Source organism: Dama dama, chromosome 20 (genome assembly GCF_033118175.1).
Source record: "Dama dama isolate Ldn47 chromosome 20, ASM3311817v1, whole genome shotgun sequence".
NCBI classification, from domain to species: Eukaryota; Metazoa; Chordata; class Mammalia; order Artiodactyla; family Cervidae; genus Dama; species Dama dama.
This window is the reverse complement of record NC_083700.1, coordinates 102580048-102602792: the sequence shown is the minus strand read 5'-3', so window position 1 is coordinate 102602792 and position 22745 is coordinate 102580048. Positions and strand designations below refer to the sequence as shown.

The window sequence follows — 22745 nt, the reverse complement described above, 5'->3', positions numbered from 1 at the left end:
TAATAGTTTATATAAATTTGTAGAGCAGTATATGACATACGTAATGTTGTATAAGGTTTAGAAATATTATCATCATTATTATTACTTTCACAATGCTTTTTTTCTTCACATCTTATTGCTGTCTCTGCCTCGATAATCTGTTTACATTCTCCTTTCTGTCTTGTGAACTGATAAAAAAAACTCTTAAGTCCCAACAGAACATTAGGATAAAAGAACAAATATACAATCAACATAATCCAACCTTTCTCTTGAATAGCTACATATTTGCAGTAGTCATGTATTGAACCCATGCTATGTAGTTAGTGTATATAGACAGAATACGCGATTAAAACTCACTATATTTTTAACAGTTATTATTGAGTTGTAAGGTCTTATGTTTTTCTGGTTTTCTAATATAAATATTTTTATAAGCAGGAGAAATTAATAAATATAAGTTAATCAAAATAAAAACTATGCTGAATTCCAGTCATCCCTTTCAGATGTATATCCAGAAAAACAGTAACAGCAAAATCCTCTGATTCCCCATAAAACACAAAGGATAAATCCCATGTCCTAGAGTCTCCACTAGCATTAGCCTATAGGTACTTTTATGGAAATCAGTAAGAAATACCGTGCTCCGCTGTCCCCCTATCTCACGTGATTGCCTTTCAGAGGTCTCAGTTCTAAGAGGAAGTGCCACGTGTTGGCACTTGGGGCTCCGCGAGCTGACTGAACTTTAGTACCTCTTACCCTCCTTAGCCAGTCGCCCACGTGCAGTGTGAACCCGTGCAGCCCTGTGGCGTGGCCCCATCCGCGACGCCTCCTGGTGCCGAGGAGCTGTCCTGTCTGTGCTGTGTGCTCGGTTGTGTCCGACTCTTTGCAACCCTGGGAACTGTAGCCTGCCAGGGCATTGTCCGTGGGGATTCTCCAGGCAAGAATACTGGAGTGGGTAGCACTGGGTTCGATTCCCAACCCAGGAATCAAACCAGGGTCCCCTCTTTGCAGGCGGATTCTTTACCAGCTGAGCTACCAGGGAAGCCCATCCTAAGTCTCTAATCTTACTTATTAATTCAACTTTTCTTTCACTGAGTGCCAGCTAAGTGTAAATATCACTCTTTACAGTTTTATCAGATAATCCTCCTCCCCTCATATGCCATGACTACTCTCACATTTGTTTGTGTGCTCATTCTGGCAACTTTTGAGGGGTCATTCACACCTTTGTCCATCTAGACACTGGTATCCCCTGAAGAGCTGTTTTTCTTAAGCCCTTCTTTGCTCACTCCAGTCCACATTGTGCTGCTTGTTTTCCATCTTTCCCACTTATCCTGCCACTTTGTGGGCACTTACTTGTTTATCTTGTAGTTATCTTTCATCCAACAAATATTTATTGATAGTCCTTCATGTACCTGGCACTGTTGTACACTGAAGATACAGTAGTGAATGAAATAAATTTTTGCCCTCCTGAAACATGTATTCTAGTGGATAAGATAAATAGTAAACAAAGATTTAATTATTGTTTGATGCATGTGTTATACTTGGCTTAATAGCTATAAAATGTAAACCCAGAAATAAGATTCATATTTAAGAATAAGAAAGATATTTCAATACCTGTCAAGGTACAAAGTATTTCTAGATACTGATTGAAATTCTCAAAATCTTGTCCGTGACCTTCGTTTTAGTTTACTTTAGCTGATAAGTATTTTGTGGCATGTATTTTATTTTTAGTGTGCTTTTAAGCTTTTTATTGCAGTAGCTGGGGACAAGTAATATAACTGTATTACTAATAAGGTGTTAAAAAGTATGACATCTTAATTTTTTTGTCATATTTCCACATTTCCTCTACATTCAAGAAAATGCAGGTATTTGGGGCAAAATGCTAAGATTCTCTTTACCCCCACCCTAAGAAAAAAGTTAACTGGTGTTTATTTGTTGAACAATGATCCTGAGGCAGGCATTCAGGGGGTTGGTGGGTAAAAGTACAAAATGAGGGCATGGTATTGGCTTTTTGGGGGTTTAGAGCCTGTAAGGGAGGACAGGTAACAGACACAGTCAGATTTGTTTATTACTTAGTAAAATGAAAGTGGAAAGTAAGGCTAGAAGGATGTTCCAGTGTTAATAGCCTAGATAGGTGTGTGTGAGGCAAATGAGTTCTTAATCAGAAGGTTAAAATAATTCTGCTATTAAATAGGCCCACCATAAAATAGTGCTACTTTCTCAATAAAAACCTGAATGGAAGTAAAACTATCAAGTTCATGAATAATAAAAGAACATGTGTTAAAATTATGTACTTGGCTTCCCAGGTGGCGCTAATGGTAAAGAACTTAACCTGCCAATGCAGGAAACATAAGAGATGCAGGTTCGATCCCTGGTTGGCAAGATCCCCTGGAGGAGGAAATGGCAACCCACTCCAGTATTCTTGCCTGGAGAATCCCATGGACAGAGAAGCCTGGTAGGCTGCAGTCCATGGGGTCACAGAGACTCGGACACAACTGAAGTGGCTTAACAGGCTTAACCCAAGCATGTGCTTGGGTGTTATGGACCTTGTGTTAGGAGAGTCATTATCAGGCATATAGTTGTATTCTAAAATGTAAGGTAAATGTCAGTGTTGAACACAAACCAAAAGAATGTTAGTATTTAAAATTTACTGGAAATGTATAGCTTTTGGAGAAAAGTTGGAAGTCAGTTTGAGAAATTGCTGGAGATTAGTCCAGTGCAGTGGCGTGGTTACCACAGCACCCTGTGGCAGACTCAGAAGGCCCTGAGATGCTGAAGAACAAAAGTACTTCTTTTCCTGGGAACTCGCTGGATTTGCTGTCCCAGCAGTGCGGCTCTGTTACTTGGTTATATTGAAATATCTCTGTTCCTTCAGGACCATGCTCACTTTTAGGCCCTTGCATGTCTTTTTCTTCCTGTCTGGAACAGTTTTCTTATTTCTCTCTACTTTTTCTCATAGCTTATTCCTACGCATTCTTTTAATTCACATATCAGTTGTGACTTCATCCAAAAAGTTGTTTTCAAATCCTTCCCCCCAAATTTCAGTTAGATTTTTCTGACAAAAGGTATTTGAAAAATACTCTGTACACCCCCAGTGTAGTCTTTAACATGCAGTATAATCTTATTTATTATCCCTGTGAGTTACACGAGGGCAAAAATGACTTGTATCCCCAATGTCTAGCACAGTACATAAGTATTTTGTAAATAGCACTACTTTGACTGAAGGATACGTACATTTTCCTTCTGACCAGATTTAGTGCACAGACAATTTTGGATATCATTTATAAGACTGCTCTTCTCCTCAAAGAGTTCATCATCTAGTTGGAGGGCCAAAGTAAAATCATGCGAAAAGGTAGAATAAGAAATGAAAAAGGCCAATGTGAATCATTAGTTTAATGGTTGACTTAGTAGAATTAAAAATAGCCCAATTAAAAGTGTTGACAACGTGCTGTGAATTCAGGGCAGGGCAACAGATCACTGGATGCTAGAGAAATCTATGAGTGGAGACTTGATAATGGATAAAGAGTTTCACATGGATGTTGGAGGAGGAGGAGGATTGGTTAGGCGAGAGGAGGAGGGACTGTTCTGGCCTATTAGACACTGTTACTGTTCTAAACACTTTGGTTCCAAAGGATGAAAGCCTGTATATCTCTGAAATGTACCCTTTCAAAATTGAAGGATTTCCCTTTAGGAGTAAAATGACATATGAGATTAGTTTTTCACTTTGTTTACCACAGTTGACTTGAGACAAGAAACAGTCTGTCTTAGGCTCATTTTTTTGTGTGAAGTAAGTATACCATCTGCCTTGCTAATGTTACAGATCTTACCATGTTGATAAAGTAAGACATTACAGTAAAATTATTTGAAGTGAATAAAAATATTCTAGAAATACAGCTTGTATTTTTTTCCATTCTAATGTATATGCCTGGCAGTAGAGAGCTTCTTGTGCTATTTCTCAGCTTGGAGATTTTATACTGCTGCGAAAATTGAATGTTAGAGTTCTTGGTTTTCAACATGAGCTTTAACGTGGTGTGGAGGGTAGGCGGTGGTGGTGGTGACTCTGGAGCGACTCTCACTACTTGCTGTGGAATCCTTATTTTGATCCTTCAGCCAGCACAATTTTAAGTGGCTCTGTTCTGGGCATTTCGTCTCTGGATGACCCTTCTGATTGATTCAGCTATGGTAGAGGACATGGAATTCCATTTTCATAATGTATGATTTTATTTTTTTCCTTGAAACCTGAATTTAATTACGTTTAGGCTTTAACAACTTTCCCTCCCAACACTCATTAGATATAAATTTGCATCAAGTGATTTTTGCATCTGAGAATGATCTTTTTAATTACTTTCTAGTATCCCAAGGTTCACTTTCTTTTTTCTTTTTAAAATTTGTTTTATGAAAACAATTTTTTGTTATTTACTTTTAATGAAAAGTTTTAACTCTGACTTTAATAGGCACATGTACCACATCTTTAAAAATTGAGATATAATTGACATATACTCTTAGCAAATTTCAGATATGCAGTATGGTATTATTAACTGTAGTCACTGTGCTGTACTGAAGCATACAATTCTTGTAATAACTATGAGGGACGTTCTGTTATTCCCATTTGATAGATGAGGAAAGAGGCAGTAAGTTACTGAGAAGTTACATAACTTATCTAGGTTCATACAGCTAGAAGCTATAGAGCTGGGAAGAGAATGTATACAGCTTGGCTCTACAATAATTGCTTTTAACCACTGTATTGCACTGCTTATTATGTCATTGGATGGTCCTTGAAAAGATTAAAAAACACAGAAATAAGATTCACTTTTTAAAAATGATCTGTTTATCCTGGTTAGACCTGATTTCATTTATTCCATTTATTAGCACATATTTACTAGGTGTCTTTATGTTTTGGACACTGATAAATGCTGAGTTTTGAACAAGATGTACATAATCCTGAACTCATGAAATTAGAGACTTAGAAACACCAGAGATGAGCTAAACTATATGCTTCATTTGCCTTGATAATACACCTCATTTGTCCTGAAAGTATCATTGTTTTGTGTGGTTGGTGCCTAGTATAATTGACATTTATAGTGCTGACACAGTCGTGAAATAGATTATGTTCTTCATAGCCTGTTTATTAAGACAGGAAAAGGATAAAATAGACTGAGAAAGGTTCTTTGCAAGTCTTAATCTCCTGTTTTACCACGATACAAAAAGATCCCCAGAAAATTCTACTTATTTGCTCCGAGATTGGTTTTTTAAGATTCCTATAAATAGTATAAGTATAAAAGATGAGTTTCTGAAAGTGTTTTAGTTGTGTGAAAAACTCATTTATACAAAATACTTTTTCCTTAATTATATGAGAAAACAATATGTTACCATAGCATTTATATTTAAAACAGTTTCTCAGCAGTCCTCCTTTAGCCCTACCGGGAGTAAGGGTAAGCATGGTGTTTTTCTTTCTGTAACTTGAGTGACTTGAATAAAATTGAACAAGAAAGAAACAAAAAACAAGGGAAAAAAAAGATGATGGTACTTCAGGTGAAAATAACCTGAAGTTATGCATAGTTTGATTCTTTTATATAGTAACAGTGTTCATGACTAATTTTTTTTTAACTCTACAGAAATGTTTTTATATGTGTTGGGACTGCAGTGGAACTTCCTCATAGTGTCTGATTTCTTCTGTTTAATAATTTCTTGTATGAAATATTCCAGCAGACTCAGCCATTAGTAGAAGAAAATTATACGCCTCTAATTCTTGCCTCATGAATTATCAAAGATAGAAAATGTTACATAAAGAAGCTTCATGTTATATAACAAAATTTACAGAAAAGTCACCATTTTCTTTTTGACTTAGTCATCTCATTTTTGATAGATTGCAAAGGTCGACTGCAAGGAAATACTAGACATCATATGTAATCTGGAATCTGAGGGTCAGGATAATACAGCATTTGTTCTTTGTACGACTTACCTTACCCAGCAGCTCCAAACTGCAAGTGTATATTGTTCTTGGTAAGTATATCTAGTTTTTATTCCCTTTATTTGTTAGTACATAGTATAGCATTTAGGGTTTATGTTAAAACATTGGTTTGTTTCAAACTTAAAGTCTAAGTGGATTAAATGATGACATGAGAATTAAATCTCACTTACAAGCTAAACCATTTAATTAAAAATATTGAGTCCAAAAATAAAGAAAGAGTGAAAAGTCTGAATTCCTCTTGATTATTTCATGGAGGGTTGTCTGTTAACGTCAATGTAAATCTTCTTCTTTGAAGATAAAATTATGGCAGTATGAACCAAATAGGTGTTGGTTTGTTATCCTTTACATTTATTTCACATCTTCTGGTAGTCACTTTCACCCTCATATTTGGAAACTCACTAATTATCTAGGTTTCTAGGTCAAACTTGCACTAGAGAGGGAAATCCTTTTGAATAGTAATCTTTTTTGCAACTTTAGTACTGTTCAGCAAAATTGCATTATTTGGTTTTAATTCAGTTTATGTCTTGTTTGCATACAGAGTACTTAGTTGCTAAAAAGGAAACAGTAAGGTGTAACCCATGGTTCTTTCATCCTAACTGTATTGAAGCTATTTAGGACAGCAGGACAAACCTCTAAAATGTAACACTCTGTCAGTAAGTATCAGATTAGTGGTATGGATGAGCTATAAGGTATTAGAGAAAGGTGCTCACTGTATACCAGTATTTAAGCAGGGTGTTAGAGAGGAGGTAGTATTCAAAGAATGGATTGGTTGGATTTGCGTCATCTTGATTAGAAGAGCTTTTAAGGATGGCTTGAAGTTGGAATAAGCATTTTGTTTATAGGAAAACCCAGTAAAGCCTTTTATATATACTTTAGCCCTTATTGATCTCCCTCTGGAGCATCTGTATATATTTATAAAGTTTTATAGCTGTTAGCATTTTTTATGTTACTGTATTTCTTTTTATTTACTAATTTGTGTAGAAATATTATTTGTGTTCCATAAATTATCTCACCCAGTCCTCATAGTAATCACTGTACAGATAAGGGAGTGGAGGATCAAAGGAATTCTGGAAGTCTTCAGTTGCCCAAGGTCTCAGGGCTGAAGTCACAGAGCGAAGCCCAGGGTTTTTGGCTCCTCATACGGTTGTTTTCTTGACACAGGGCCAGAATTCAAATGGCAGTCTTCTGCTACCGCGTCCTCTATGCTAGAGTTACATCTCCTATGAGGAGGGAGGAGATAGTGGGACAGGACTTCACTGTATTTTGTAATAATCATTGTGGGCATTTTTATTAGCTAACCAAAAGAAATGATGTAAGTAAAAAGAAATTTTAGCAGAGCAGTGATATTTTTGATCACTATCAAGTAGAAGGATTTGTTTGCTTTTCATGCATAAGAAATTAGAGATTTAACCTCAGTAAAGCAGATGTATTTATTTATTTGTGGAGCAACCCCCATTTTTTCCTTTTTATAGTTATTTTCCTTGCCTATAATGAATATAGGCATTTTTTCTTTTATAGTTATTTTCTTTGCCTATAAGGAGTAATATCAGCTAGCTACAGCTAGGTTTTTAGTGCAAAGAAATCACATTGAGCCACATAGGGGATGTGTTACAGATTATAAAGAGTTTTTTAAACTGTAGTCACATGGTTCTTGTAATATTCTTGATACAGCTTCCCTTGTTTCCCTAATGGGTCTAGGATTAATGCTCTTCTGCAGCAGGAAGGGATTAACAGGGATTTCCCTCTTGTTGGCCTCCTGAGGAGCTGTAATGAGTAAAGGAAAGGAAAGAAAATCTTAAATCACTTCACACTTTGTTAAAAGTAAGCTTCTTCCAAGCATTTCAGAAGGAAATAGAATATAAAATTTTAGAATTTTAAAGTATTTTTTTCACCTTTCTATTTGGAGGGAGGGGGGTGGGTGGTAAGTTAGTAGATACTGGAGTTAGAATAGCCATGACATAAAAACTGAATTTTACTAAGGAAAATAAATCCCAGGAGTTCTGTTCAAATAGATTAGATTCTTTTGTTATGATCAAGATGTTCCTGTTGTTGAAGATAGTAGGCTATATGGGAGTATTTGTCTAGAAAAGGAAAAAAAAATGTTAATTGACATTTTATCAGCAACAGTAAAGTTGGAATATGATAATAAAACCAGTCACTTATTTTTAAATACATATACTAGAATTTATAAAGTGTCGTTCTTGAATTTCATTACCTTTGGAGATAGTTGAAAGGTAAACTATGTAACTGTCGCCCAAACTTTTTTATTCTTTTAGAAATTTCCTTCAGAGATGCTTAACAAATTTCAATAAATCTTATTACTTTATAGTGGTTACCATATTATTGATCTCAAAAGGTATATCACTTAGCTTATTCATTAAGCTTGGCCACAAAAGATTTTTGGCTGTTTACAAAAGTCAGGGAAGGGCTGAAGGAGTGAGTTCCCTATCGCTGTTTGGCAGTGGTAATGTAATTAGAGTAGCCACGCAAGTGAGAAAGGTAACCATTTTAAATGGGACAGTGTATATACAGGTGTGTAGTTACCACTGCTGCTCTGAAAATAAAATCATTTAAAGTTGAACTTTAATCTCCACTCTAAACTTTCAGTTAGTGTTTGATACGTTGACCTTTGGTTTCTGTAGCACCTGTGAGCTTAAATCTTGTGTGTTATATATTTATGTTTCTTCAGATGTAATTTCATGTCTTTTCTCTCTCAACTAGACTGTGATGGATATACCAGGGTCTTCATATATGTTGTCTAATTTACAGGTCAGTCCTTAGCACGTGGCAAAGATCAGATCCAGGATATCCATATGTTTTATTAATATTTAACTGAAATTTTTAAAGGATGAAAAAAGGTCATGAGAATCAGCCTTTCCAGGAGCTCTTTTTAGGGGGTTGCCATTCCTTAATTCCACGAAGTTGTCTTTACCTTGCTTCTAAAATGTCTAAATTCTGGATCACAGTGTGACATCATGGGCCTCCTTCCTGCTTTGTAGAAACATAGTTTAAAGTTCTTATTTGGTAGATAGAAGTCTGCCAGTTTTTCCTTTAAATTTCCTTTCCAATTTTTATAAATTTGTATGTAATTTGTTATTTTGAGGTAGGCAGTGACCTAATTTGAAGGTAAAGTAAATCATCTGAGCATTGGAAGTATCCATACAGTAGAATCATTTTCAGTATATTCTTTAATGATTGTCTATTTAAAAAGATCACATCATTATAGTGATTAAAGAAGTATTATCCTAGTACATGTATGATCCGGGAGACTATAAGTTGCTGGTGGTAGTTCATTATTCTGGTATGTAGATTTGAATGGATGGTTAAAGTGACATTTTGACTTTCTCACTAGTAAGTAATCCACTAGTTGTCATGGTTTCAGGCATGTTTCTATGTTTGGGAGGGCAATAGTAGTTTTAAATTGTTGAATTGAAACTGTGGAAATATGTATACAGATATAAAATACATGATAGAGATTCTCTTTTTTGATCATGGTTATTTGGAGTTAAGATAACTAGAGTTTGAAATACTTAATTTGGAATAAATCAGACCCCACACATTCTTATTTATTAAAAAAATATTTTGAGACATTTTAATTCTCAACCTGCCTTTTATCACTTTATCAAATTTGCCTAACTTTAAACTTCTAGCTAGTTGATGAATTTTAGATAGTAGATATTCTTTACCCTTTTATCTTTATAATCAGATTTCACTAGCTTTGATGATTTTTTCTTTTCTAATAGCATAGATTTCATGTACATATATTTCAGTAGGTACTCTGAGCATATGTAATTCTCCATTTTCTAAAGTTTTGTTAGTAAAATAAACATATGCGTAAAACAGTCTTGTAAGTTTAAAAATGAACAGTCATCCCAATTTCTTGCCTGGTAGCTATTTTCATAGGTGGTCTATCTTATATCTATGTAAGAATTTTACCATATCCAAATGCCAGTTACCTCCTTAAAAGTATGAGAAAATGATAACATTTCTCTTCTGTTTTGCTAAGTAACTTTCCTTGCATTCACATTTCATATTCACATTCTAACTCATTTCTGTCCTGGGTGGTTTTGAGTTTCTAGTGCTTTTTCTTGAGAGTTTTCTCTGAACCCATTCAGTGCTTTTATGTAACTTATTCTTTTCAAGATTTTCTTTGTATATTTGTGGGATTCTTCTATTGTAGCCATTTCCAAGAGTGTCGCTTTACTAATTTTATTAGTAATATTTAAGCGTTCCAAGATATAGGCCTAAGTAGCATTATGACATTTTAGAGATGGAAAAGCGTTTTTCATGAGATTAATGTGGAGAAGTATACCATTAGACTGTTTCATAGTTGTATGCACTTTGTTAGCAGCATAGTGATGTCTGATGATCCCTGCCCACTAGAACAGGGCTTGATTCAGTCAGTATAATTACCAGTGTAAGGAGTAAAACCTTTTAGGATAAGGTGGGATCTAAAGAAGTCTTTGAAAATGTCAGCATAAAGAAAGTAGTCTTCTGTTGTTTTTATTTTTCCCCAGACACAAAGAAGAAAGTGGGGAAGTTTTCAAGGAGGATTCTTTTTAACAATTTAACCAGTTTGAGAGGAAGCAATAGGGAATACGGAAAGGGAGGTGGCAACCCATTCCAGTGTTCTTGCCTGGAAGATCCCATGGACAGGGGCGCCTGGCAGACTACAGTTCATGGGGTCACAAGGGAGTCAGACATGACTTGGCCACTAAACAACAAAAATAGGGAATATAGTTTGTTCTTCTAGATTTTGTTACACTACTGTCAGCTTACTTTCACAAACTGAAAAACTGGGGTAGCAATACCAGTTCCTTTAAATGTTTTATCATAATCTCTCTCTTTTTTTTAAAATAGGGAATTGACTCTCTTTTGGAGTAAACTGCAAAGAAGAATCGACCCTTCTGTAGACACTTTTTTGGAGCGCTGTCGTCAGTTTGGTGTCATAGCTAAAACACAGCAGCATTTATTTTGCCTGATTAGAGTTATACAAACGGAAGTGAGTAATTTATGCTTTTTGTGCTGATTGTTTATGGAGGGAAGAAATAAGTGGAGAGAGAACTTCTCAGGCAACTCTTTTTAAATAAGGGAAAATGAGAAATAATGAGGTTTAATAAGATTATGGAACTGGACATAGCTAGCTGTTTCTGCAGATTTACTTCCTAGGAATCTACAGTTTTCTTCGTGGAAAATAGTGATTGACATTACAGACCACTGGAGGAAGGAAAGATTGTTTCTTGATTGTCCCCTCAGTCACCCCAACGTAAGTCTGGTTTTCCTAAAATAGTGTTCTGTATTATATACAGACATGTTTGTTGGCAAATTAGGATAGTAATTGTTAGTGAAGAAAGCATAATTGTGTTTTCCAGCTCCTTGATAATGGAATGACTAACTCCTTCATGATGGAGTGATAGATTATCTAGGTTTTAGAGGAATGGACTGTACACAGATTGCAAGCTTCTGTGCAAATTAGGAAGCAAGTTAGTTTTATCTTGTTTTTTAAGAAATAAATATTTCCTAAAATGAAGTGCTATGTATAAAACCTTATTTTTTGAATTCGGCCCCATAAATTAATGCTAAGACTGGAGATTTAGATGAGCCTTATGCTATGCTTGGTTTTTGTTTTTAGTGTCTACTCAATGACAGAGATCCCTATATACTCGTATCTATGATGGTTTATGGCTATATACGTTTTATGGGTTACTTTTTTGACAACATCCAAGGATTGTTTATATTAAAGTCAAGGCACAGTTGTATCATTGATGTGTTCTATCTCCTTTAATGTATCCTATTTTAGTACTATCCATATCCTATTTTAATACTGTGTATCTAGTCTTCTCCAGTGAAGATAGGAAAATGTAAAACAGTTACCAGAAGCAAATTACATACTTAGACAAGCTAGGTGATTATTATTTCTCATCACTACAAATGAAGTTGTGTCCCTATCTTGGGAGCATGTTCAAGTAATTACAGAACTTGCCTGTTTAAAATAATCAGTGGTACAACTGGCCTTTTAAAAGTTTTGGCTTTAGCGTTTTTTTTTCTTTTTAAAATCTTTAAGGAAAGGCCGTTTTCCCTTGCTGCATAAGAGATTCTCACAGCTTAGCCCTAAAGTCAACACCCATTTATTAGCTCACAGTTTTGTGGGACAGAAATCCAGCACAGTGAGGCATGGTTCACTGCTCAGCATCACAAGGTCAAAACTGAGGTGTTGGCCAAGCTGAGTTTTTATCTGGAGGCTCTGTAGACAGTCCACTTCTAAGCTCATTCTTAACTGTTGATAGAATGCAGCTCCTTTCCGTTGTAGGGCTGAAACCCTCATTTTCTTGCCGGCTGTCAGCCACAGCCTGTTTTCAGCTCCTGGAAGCCACTCTCGTGTTCATGCTTTCATTTTGAAGCCACAAAGGCACAAGGAATTCTTCAAATATGACCTCCTTCACCTCTGACTTCCAGACCTAGATTTAAAGAGCTTGAGTGATTGGGTCAGGTAATCCACTTGTCTTAAGATCAGTGGGTTTGGGGCTTTAATTATATCTGCAGGGTCTCTTTTGCCATATAACATACAATGTAGTCATAAGGATAATTCCATATTTATAGGTTCTGCTTATACTCAAAGTGAGGAGATTATACAAAAGTGAAGGTCAGGGGGTCATTTTAGATTTTTTTTTACTTCAGGGAACCACAAAAATGAGAAAATGTTAGAGGATTAGAGAAGGTGGGTTTCTGACACATACCAAGGAATTTGCTGTCCATTTGTATAACCAGAACCCATTTGTTTTTCAAATCCTAGTCTAGGATATTTTCCCCCTGTAATCTTTACTTATGATATTTGTCCTAAAGGGTAGAAAAGCTATGGACTGGTAGGTGGAAGGGGAGTGAAATGGAATTCCTTCAAATTGAGTGAGACACCTCTAGGTTTTTTTTTTGTTTGTTTGTTTGTTTGGTTTTTTCTGAGCCGGACGACCCGCGACCGGACTCCGGCCGGCCAGGGCCAGCAGCCCGGCGGCCGGCCCCACCTCTAGGTTTTTAAAAAGTGAGAGGTGATCTAAACTCTGTCATTTGGGATCTAGTTCTACTGTGAATGGAGATATCCCAGATGATAGTGATGTAAAGAAGAAAAAAGTTTTTCCCTCTCCTATACAGGTCGATAACCCAGCTAGATAGGCCAAGGATCCTTTCATGGCTCCACATATCAGAAACCCAGGTTCCTTTTATCTGCTATTAACACATAGGTTCCATCTCATGTTCCAAGATCTAACTGTTCCAATCCCAGCTATAATGTCTTCATTCCAGATAGCAGGTAGAGTGGGAAGCAGACCACGACACACCTTTCCCCCCATTCCTTCTAACACATACACAAACACGGTCACCTAGCTGCAAGGGGGAGCTTGGAGATAAACTGATTATTCTGGGTGGCTCTGTAACCAGATAAAATCAGGTATTTGGTTTTTGTGAAAGAGGTGAAATGATCTTAGTGCATAGCAACCAGTTACATAGCCCTTGGGAAGGAAAAGATTAATGATGCTGAAAAACTTTTGTGGGCATTGGGTCTCTTGCGGAAGGCAGGCCTTGTACCTCCTTATTTTCTGGGTTTTAATTTTCTCTAAATAAAGAGCTTAAAGCAGATAATCAGTTAAAGGTGCTCAGGAGTTGTTAAACTTTGATTCTGTGACTTGAGAAACTCATATTGGAAGGGATGACTTTAGAGAATCTAGGGTCTCTCTTAAGACTTTTAAAAGTAGTATGACAGAAGAATGGATATAGATGTTGGTTATATTTGAAGTGGAAGGTATAAGAAGAGGGATAATCTTGAAGCCAGTTTATTTGACCATTGAGCTCTTTTTGGTGGAATATACAAGTTAGAACCATTTTGCAAAATTTTGTCTAGTTTTATTTCCTTCTCTTTAGTGATAAAGAAGCTGACATTTAGAAATGGTGACTTGTAAGGATCTAGACCCTGGGTATCTTGACAAATAGCATAATGGTTATCATTTGTAAGTCAGAGCACAGAGGACTTGGAGGAGAAAGTCCATTAAGTTTTAAAATCTTTCATTGGTTCTTAACAGGTTACTCAACCCCTTTTGCAAGACTCTGTGAGGTAAACAGCAAAGAATCCAGATCTGTTCTTTCTTAAACCGCCCAATCTAGTTGAAATGGTAAAATTTGTGAAATCACTAAGAATACTTTTCCCAAAAAATCCCCACAAAACTACCACTATACATTCTGAACAGATAGTTACTTGTTAAAGGAGTGGTGAATAAATTAGAATTAGGGTGTGGAATGTGGAACTGAATTTTCAAGAAACTGATGGATATGAATAATTTGATAGGTTTTAAACAGGAAACTGAAGAAGTGACTTGGCATATTGTATCAAGGGCATGTGGGATATAGCCAAGTCAAATGAGGATAATCTATGCAAAAAGTTTATTCAGAATAATGTCCAAGATTAATGACAGTTCTGTATATTGAGGCAGTTATTTCGTTGTGTTCGGCATTTAGAATGGTATCCAACACAGAATAATTGCTTAGCGAATTGATGTTTGAACAGTGGGATTTATCCTCAAGTATTTTATATGGGATTCTGTTGAACATGTACTGTGTGCCAACATTGTATTAGTCACTTTTATGTTGCCTTACTTCATTTGTATAACAACATTAGGAGAAAATCTAATACTGCTGCTACAGTTGTCATTTTACAGATAAGGAGACTGAGGCTTAGAGGAGTTACGAGCTTGTCACTGTTGTGAAGCTGGGGTTCAAAGGCAGTCAGAGTCTGGCTCAAAATTCTGTTCTTTTCTGTATCGTGTTTTAAGCTACTCTGTCATAAGATCCTGCTTTTCTTTGCTCATATACCCTTTCAAAGAATCATCTTAAATGCACTTGCCTTTTATCATATACAACCAGGTCTTTTTCATAATTTTTGACTGATTTCTGAGAACCTGCTGCTATAGAGAAATTTTCTTTTGTTTTTCTGTGGGAAACAGATTCAGTACACCTGTAACTATAAAATACTAAATTTTTTGGAGGAAATGGAAAAATCATTTATTTTACCCTTGAGGTTTTGAAAACACCCAGTTATTCATGATACATGAATTTTTAAAATGGAATTCAGTCTTAATCTCCCTTATACACATGTATTTCCTCTTAAACCCATTTATTTAAGCCCTATCCTTCCTACCCAGCTTGAGACAATTCTTTTTTGAATCTTTCAGTGACCTTATTTATTCTGAGCTCCTCTGAATTTATGTGCCTTTTTTATTTACACATTTAGCACATAGGTAGATTCCTTGAAGGTTAAGGACTGCTTTAATATGCAGTGCTTTGGGACTTCCCTGGCGGTCCATTGGTTAAGACTCCACATTTCAACTGCAGGGTACATGGGTTTTATTGCTGGTTGGGGAACTAAGGTCCTGCATGCTGCACAGTGTGGCCAAATAATAACAATATACAGTGCTTTATAAAGTTGGATACTCTATAAATGTACATTGTTGTTGTTTATAAGTTTTAAGAAGAGTGTATATGTGTATCTTATCAGTGAAATTTATGTAGTGTTTCCAAATTTATGTAGTTTTCCAAATGGAAAAAAAACCTTTTCTTCCCTGTTTTTCTTAACAGGCACAAGATGCTGGTCTCGGGGTGTCGATTTTACTATGTGTCAGAGCTCTTCAACTCAGAACAAGTGAGGATGAAGAAATGAAGGCATCAGTTTGTAAAACAATTGCTTGTCTTTTGCCAGAAGATTTAGAAGTTAGACGAGCCTGTCAACTTACAGAATTCTTAATTGAACCCAGTTTGGATGGATTTAACATGTTGGAAGAACTGTATTCCCAACCAGATCAAAAATTTGATGAAGAAAATGCACCAGTTCCAAATTCTCTCCGATGTGAGCTCTTACTAGCTTTAAAAGCCCACTGGCCTTTTGATCCTGAATTTTGGGACTGGAAAACTTTAAAACGACACTGCCACCAACTTCTAGGACAAGAAGCCTCAGATTCTGATGATGATCTAAGTGGCTATGAAATGTCTATTAACGACACAGATGTTTTAGAGTCATTTCTCAGTGACTATGAGGAAGGTAAAGAAGATAAACAATATAGAAGAAGAGATATGACAGATCAACATAAGGAGAAGAGAGACAAGAAACCCATTGGTTCTTCTGAAAGATACCAGAGGTGGCTTCAGTATAAATTTTTCTGTTTGTTATGTAAGCGGGAATGTATAGAGGCCAGGATTCTCCATCATTCTAAGATGCATATGGAAGATGGAATTTACACCTGTCCGGTTTGTATTAAAAAATTCAAGAGAAAAGAAATATTTGTTCCTCATGTGATGGAACATGTTAAAATGCCACCAAGCAGAAGGGACCGCTCTAGAAAGAAATTACTGTTGAAAGGCTCTCAAAAGGGAATTTGTCCCAAGAGCCCCTCTGCAGCCCTGGAGCAAGGTCAATCACTGAATGAACAAGCCAAAGGAGAGTCACATGAATATGTCACATTCAGCAAATTAGAAGATTGCCACCTGCAAGACAGAGATTTGTACCCATGTCCTGGCACAGACTGTTCCCGTGTGTTTAAGCAGTTCAAATACTTAAGTGTGCATCTTAAAGCTGAACACCAAAATAATGATGAAAATGCCAAGCACTACTTAGATATGAAAAATAGAAGAGAGAAGTGTACTTACTGTCGACGACATTTCATGTCTGCTTTTCACCTGCGAGAGCATGAACAAGTGCATTGTGGTCCTCAGCCTTATATGTGTGTATCTATAGATTGCTATGCTAGGTTTGGATCAGTGAACGAACTGCTTAACCATAAACAAAAACATGATGATCTGCGTTATAAATGTGAATTAAATGGCTGTAATATTGTTTTCAGTGACTTGGGACAGCTTTACCACCATGAAGCACAACACTTTAGGGATGCATCTTACACATGCAACTTCGTTGGCTGTAAAAAGTTCTATTATTCCAAAATTGAATACCAGAATCACCTCTCAATGCATAATGTTGAAAGTTCAAATGGAGATGTGAAGAAAACAGTGAAACTTGAGCCGGCAGCAGGTGAAAAGCAGGATTGTATTGATCAGCCCCATCTGCTTGACCAAACTGATAAGTCACATTTACCAGAGGATCTTCTCTTCTGTGCAGGATCAGCTAGTTCTCAGATAGAAACTACAGAAACTCTGAAAGAAAACAGTGACAGTAATTCTAGTGATCAGTTAAGTCATAGCTCTTCAGCTTCCATGAATGAAGAGTTGATTGACACGCTGGATCACTCTGAAACCATGCAGGATATATTATTAACTCATGAAAAAGTTTTTGTGCCCTCCAGTTTAAAGGAGAAATGTTCCAGTGTAGCAGTTTGTTTTGATGGGAGTAAGTTTACCTGTGGTTTTGATGGCTGTGGTTCCACATACAAAAACGCAAGAGGCATGCAGAAACACCTAAGGAAGGTTCATCCATACCATTTCAAACCCAAAAAGGTAAAGACAAAGGATCTCTTTCCCTGTTTGGGTAATGAACACAATCCAACGACTGAAAAGTTTGATGCAGAACCTAAACCCAGCTCAGATACAAACAGTGACTCCCCAGATGAAGGTCTGGATCACAATATCCATACTAAATGTAAACGAGAACATCAAGGCTATTCCTCAGAAGCCTCCATCTGTGCATCTAAAAGGCCCTGTACAGAGGATACCATGTTGGAACTTCTGTTACGCTTAAAACATTTAAGCTTGAAAAACTCAATAACCCATGGATCTTTCTCAGGGTCATTGCAGGGGTACCCATCCAGTGGTGCTAAGTCTCTTCAAGCAGTTTCAGCTACAATCTCAGATCTTAATTTTCAGAATCAAGATGAAAATATGCCAAGTCAGTACCTGGCACAGTTGGCAGCCAAGCCTTTTTTCTGTGAGCTTCAAGGATGCAAATACGAATTTGTGACTAGAGAGGCTTTGTTAATGCATTATCTTAAAAAACATAATTATTCAAAAGAAAAAGTCCTTCAGTTAACCATGTTTCAACATCGGTATTCCCCGTTCCAGTGTCATATTTGCCAAAGGTCATTTACGAGAAAAACACACCTTAGGATTCATTATAAAAATAAACATCAAATTGGCAGCGACAGAGTAACTCAAAAACTATTAGATAATGAAAAATGTGATCATGAAGGCCCGTGCTCAGTAGACAGGTTGAAAGTTGATTGTCCTGCAGAACATGGAGGTGATCCCAGTGGTAACTCTGAGAAGCCACACTGTCATTCTAAAAAGGATGAGTGCAGTTCGGAAACAGATTTGGAGTCATCCTGTGAAGAAGCAGAAAGTAAAATATCTGATCTCTCATCACCAATAGGCAGCCATAGAGAAGAAGGAGAAGGAAGAGAGGGCAGAGGTAGCAGGAGAACTGTTGCTAAAGGAAATCTCTGCTACATTTTGAATAAATACCACAAACCATTCCATTGTATTCATAAAACTTGCAACTCCTCCTTCACCAATCTCAAAGGCTTGATCCGCCATTACAGGACTGTACATCAGTACAACAAAGAGCAGTTATGTTTGGAGAAAGACAAAGCGAGAACCAAAAGGGAGCTTGTCAAATGTAAAAAGATATTCGCCTGCAAGTATAAGGAATGTAACAAACGCTTCCTGTGTTCCAAAGCTCTTGCGAAGCACTGTAGTGACTCTCATAACCTAGACCACATTGAAGAGCCGAAAGTGCTCTCTGAAGCTGAGTCAGCGGCCAGATTTTCCTGTAACCAGCCTCAGTGCCCTGCTGTTTTTTATACATTCAGCAAGTTGAAGCACCACTTGATGGAACAGCATAACATTGAAGGAGAAATACATTCAGACTATGAAATTCATTGTGATCTTAATGGCTGTGGCCAGATTTTCACCCATCGCAGTAATTATTCTCAACATGTATATTACCGACATAAGGACTATTACGATGATCTGTTTAGAAGCCAGAAAGTGGCAAATGAAAGGCTACTACGGAATGAAAAGGTGTGTCAGACAACTCACCCTCAGGGGCACGAACATCAGACGACCAGGAGATCGTTTAATGCCAAGGCTAAAAAGTGTGGCTTAATCAAAGACAAGAAGGCTCCGATTAGTTTTAAAACGAGAGCTGAAGCCCTCCATATGTGCGTGGAGCATTCTGAGCACACGCAGTACCCCTGCATGGTTCAGGGGTGCTTGTCTGTGGTGAAGTTGGAGAGCAGCATAGTGAGGCATTACAAACGCACCCATCAGATGAGTAGTGCCTACCTAGAGCAACAGATGGAAAACCTTGTCATGTGTGTTAAGTACGGTACCAAAATTAAGGAGGAGCCCACTTCTGAAGCAGAGCCCTATATAAAGAAAGAAGAAGATAGAGGCTGTGAATCAGAGCTCACCCAGCACAGCCATCCCCGAGGCGACACTGGCGTGCCTGTCCAGACCGCTGATCCCCTCCATCCAGGTGAAAGGGACGGAGGGCAGAAAGGATGTACAGAGAGCAGCCCAGTTTTTGATGCGGATTCTCTGCTCTACAGAGGAACTCTGAAATGTAACCATAGTTCAGAAACCACTTCTTTGGAACAGTGTAATATAGTTCAGCCTCCTCCTTGTAAAATAGAAAATTCCATTCCTAATCCTGATGGGACTGAAAGTGGGACTTATTTCACAAGTTTCCAGCTGCCTTTACCAAGGATCAAAGACTCGGAAACTGGGCAGCAAAGTTCAGGGCAAGAAAACACTGTAAAAAATTCAACCCATGTTCCAAAAGAGACTTTCAGGAAGCATCCACAGCCCAGGTCATTTGATTTGAAGACTTATAAACCTATGGGATTTGAATCTTCATTTCTGAAATTTATTCAGGAAAGTGAAGAGAAAGAAGATGATTTTGATGATTGGGAGCCTTCAGAGCACTTAACATTAAATAATTCTTCACAACCCTGTAATGACTTAACAGGGAGTGTTATGGCAAATAATTTGGTGAATGACAATGACCCTGAAGTTGACATACCTCATTCTTCCAGTGACTCTGCAATTCATGAGAACCTGACTGCAATCCCACCTTTAATAGTAGCTGAGACGACAACAGTTCCCTCCTTGGAAAACCTGAGGGTCGTATTGGACAAAGCATTAACAGACTGTGGAGAACTTGCCTTAAAACAGCTTCATTATCTTCGGCCAGTGGTTGTCCTTGAAAGATCTAAGTTTTCCACCCCAATTTTAGACTTGTTTCCAACAAAAAAGACAGATGAGCTTTGTGTAGGAAGTTCCTAAATAGCAATTTTGTTTTAGAAACAGACTGGCTCCAGCACTGCAACATGGGGACAATTGCCAACTTGAACAAAGGCTGAGAACCAGCCACACCGTCGTTTAGGGTAGAATAGGCTGTGTATTTACATGAATGTATAATATCTATGTCAGCAGTATTGGCTGAGTCCATTAGCTCTCCAGTTGGTTTATTGATTGGGTTTTTTGTTTTTGTTTTATTAAAAAATGGAACTGTATTCTTGTTTGGTGCTAATTAATACATCAAAATATATCGGGGCTTCCTTTTTCAAATTAAGTGTGCATGATTGTATATGGAACAGATACTAAGATCCCAGGGTGGGAGGGCTAGGGAAAGGGATATGGAGTTCTTACTTGACTTGAATGTGCACCTGAGGGTGCTTTGTGTAATATATTGTACACTACAGCATCTTATATTTTTTGAGTTGAGTTTCAATAAATTACAATTTTTCACCCATTTTTTTTCGTTTACTCATAATGAGTTTTCATGCCACACATGAATTGGAATTGCACATATATTTTCTGAAATGTGCACTTATATTTTACCTTGGTTATTAACCAAACCATTCAGATCAAGCTTCCTTTTGAATGACTGTTGTCTTAAAAATTTTGTGGAAAGAAAATTCTGAGATAGAGTAATTAACTCTGGGAGTCAAGGTAGCTCCTGGAAGAGGATGTTCAGGAGTTTTTCAGGTAGAAAGGAGAGGGTATGCCAGGCATAATGTGAAGAGCTCACCACATTCAGAGATAATAAAGCCATGTTTCCAGGCAACTACAGATAATGTGATCGGCTGGCAGTAAAAGGGGAGCCCTGGAGCAGATGAGCTGCTTGTAGAGACAGGAGCCAAACCACAGACACTGAGGGGTTCGGACTTGAGTCCATAGGCAGCTGAGAGCCTTTACAGGATTTTAAACAACATTCATATTAATCTATAGATTGCTTGAATGAGTGTGATTTGAGGGGGTGAGAATGGAAACAGATCTAAGACTGTTAAAGTAATTGTGGCAAACGACGGCAGCAGAGCGACGAGCAGATGAAATTGAGAAATTTAAGAGGCGTATTAGGCACTGGAGAAAATGAGGAAAACTTAAGGTTCTGTAGTGATGGATGCAACCAATTGAGGCAAGACTAGAAAGGAGTTTGGGGGAAGAGAATAGAAACACAAGATGAGTTTGGTCTTTGTATTAAAGTTTCAGCGGACTGTGGGACATCCATGTATGACGACAAGAAAAGCAGTGTTTTCTTATAGAGCAGCTTTATTCTTTGTTCTTTGTGAAGTCACTTTATCATTATTTAACAGTGAAATGACACAGATACTCCTAAAATCCCCTTCTTATGCCTCTGGTTAGAATTTTAAGATCTTTTCTCTGACCCTTAAACCTTGTTTTGTCAGCTCTTAAAAGATTTTTATTCTACCACCTCATCTCCCTAAGAGTCTAAAGCACCCCACCACTACCACCACCACCACCAAGCCAAAGTCATTTCTTGGCTCAGATCTTAGTAGGATACAAGATTCTCAAACAAGATTCTGTTGAAAGCAAAAGTGGCAGAAACAGTGGAACTTCTTAGAGGCTGAGGTCACTACTGACTGAGTTCTTTGGGATCTTGAGCTCATTTCCCCTCTGGACTTCAGTTTCCTGCCTTACAAAGTGTTGAGGTGTAAGTGATCGTTTCAAGAGGTCCTTTACCTGTGGTCTGAGCATGAGAAATAACCAGTGGCCCCATCTTAAAAATTCCTCATTGTAGAGATTTTTAGATCAGACCAAGAGAAAGCTGCTAATTTTAAGACTCAAATGTATCCATCCAAAAAGGGGAAGTCCCCGGTGGTCCAGTGGTTTAGTTAGGGCTCTGCACTCCCACTGCAAGGGGCACAGATTTGATCCCTGGTTGGGGAACCAAGACCCCACATGCTGTGTGGTTTGGCCAAAAGAAAGAAAAAGACTCAACTGTATTCATTTAACCACTCCTAACTCCTATACCCTGGAAGGACCAAGAGAGTCCATTGGCAGTAGTACCAAACCCTAGTTTTTAGAACCCAGTTGAAAGTTTGCTTTAATATGATCCTAGAAGCATTTTCTATTCTAGTTGGAGTGGTTTGCTTCTTTTGATCCTTTTTTTTTTTCTTTGTTTTTTTTTAAGATGTTTCAATATGGACCCTTTTAAAAGTCTTTATTGAGTTTGTTACAATATTGCTTCTCTTTTTAAATGTTTTGGTTTTTTGGCTCAGAAGACCTGGGATCTTAGCTCCTGGACTAGGAACTGAACCTGCACTCCCTGCACTAGAAGGCAAAATCTTGACCACTGGATCGCCAGGGAAGCCTTTGATCTTTATTGAAGACGATGTTCTGTTAAAACCAGCATGTGTGATTATATGATAATACAGAAGGTCAGGGGGTTATCTTTGAAGCTTTTAGTCCTATCATTTTTACTTGATATCTCTGGGGATTGTCCTCCAAATACTCCAGACTTGGGAGCACTGAGTTTGTGCCCCCTAAAATTAATAGGTAGAAATCAAGAATG

General features: G+C 37.4%; 1 protein-coding gene across 2 annotated transcripts in view; it reads left to right on the top strand.

Annotated features, from left to right (window-relative positions):
• Nucleotides 1-20442, top strand: part of RLF (RLF zinc finger) — a 77841-nt gene extending 57399 nt beyond the window's left edge. For both annotated transcript variants that reach the window (XM_061122280.1, XM_061122281.1), the window contains 3 exons: nt 5840-5976; nt 10805-10946; nt 15563-20442. In XM_061122280.1, the coding sequence (XP_060978263.1) occupies nt 5840-5976; nt 10805-10946; nt 15563-20212 (4929 nt within the window). In that variant the 3' untranslated portion in view covers nt 20213-20442. The remainder of the gene's footprint in view (nt 1-5839; nt 5977-10804; nt 10947-15562) is intronic.
• The last annotated feature ends 2303 nt before the right edge of the window (nt 20443-22745 follow it).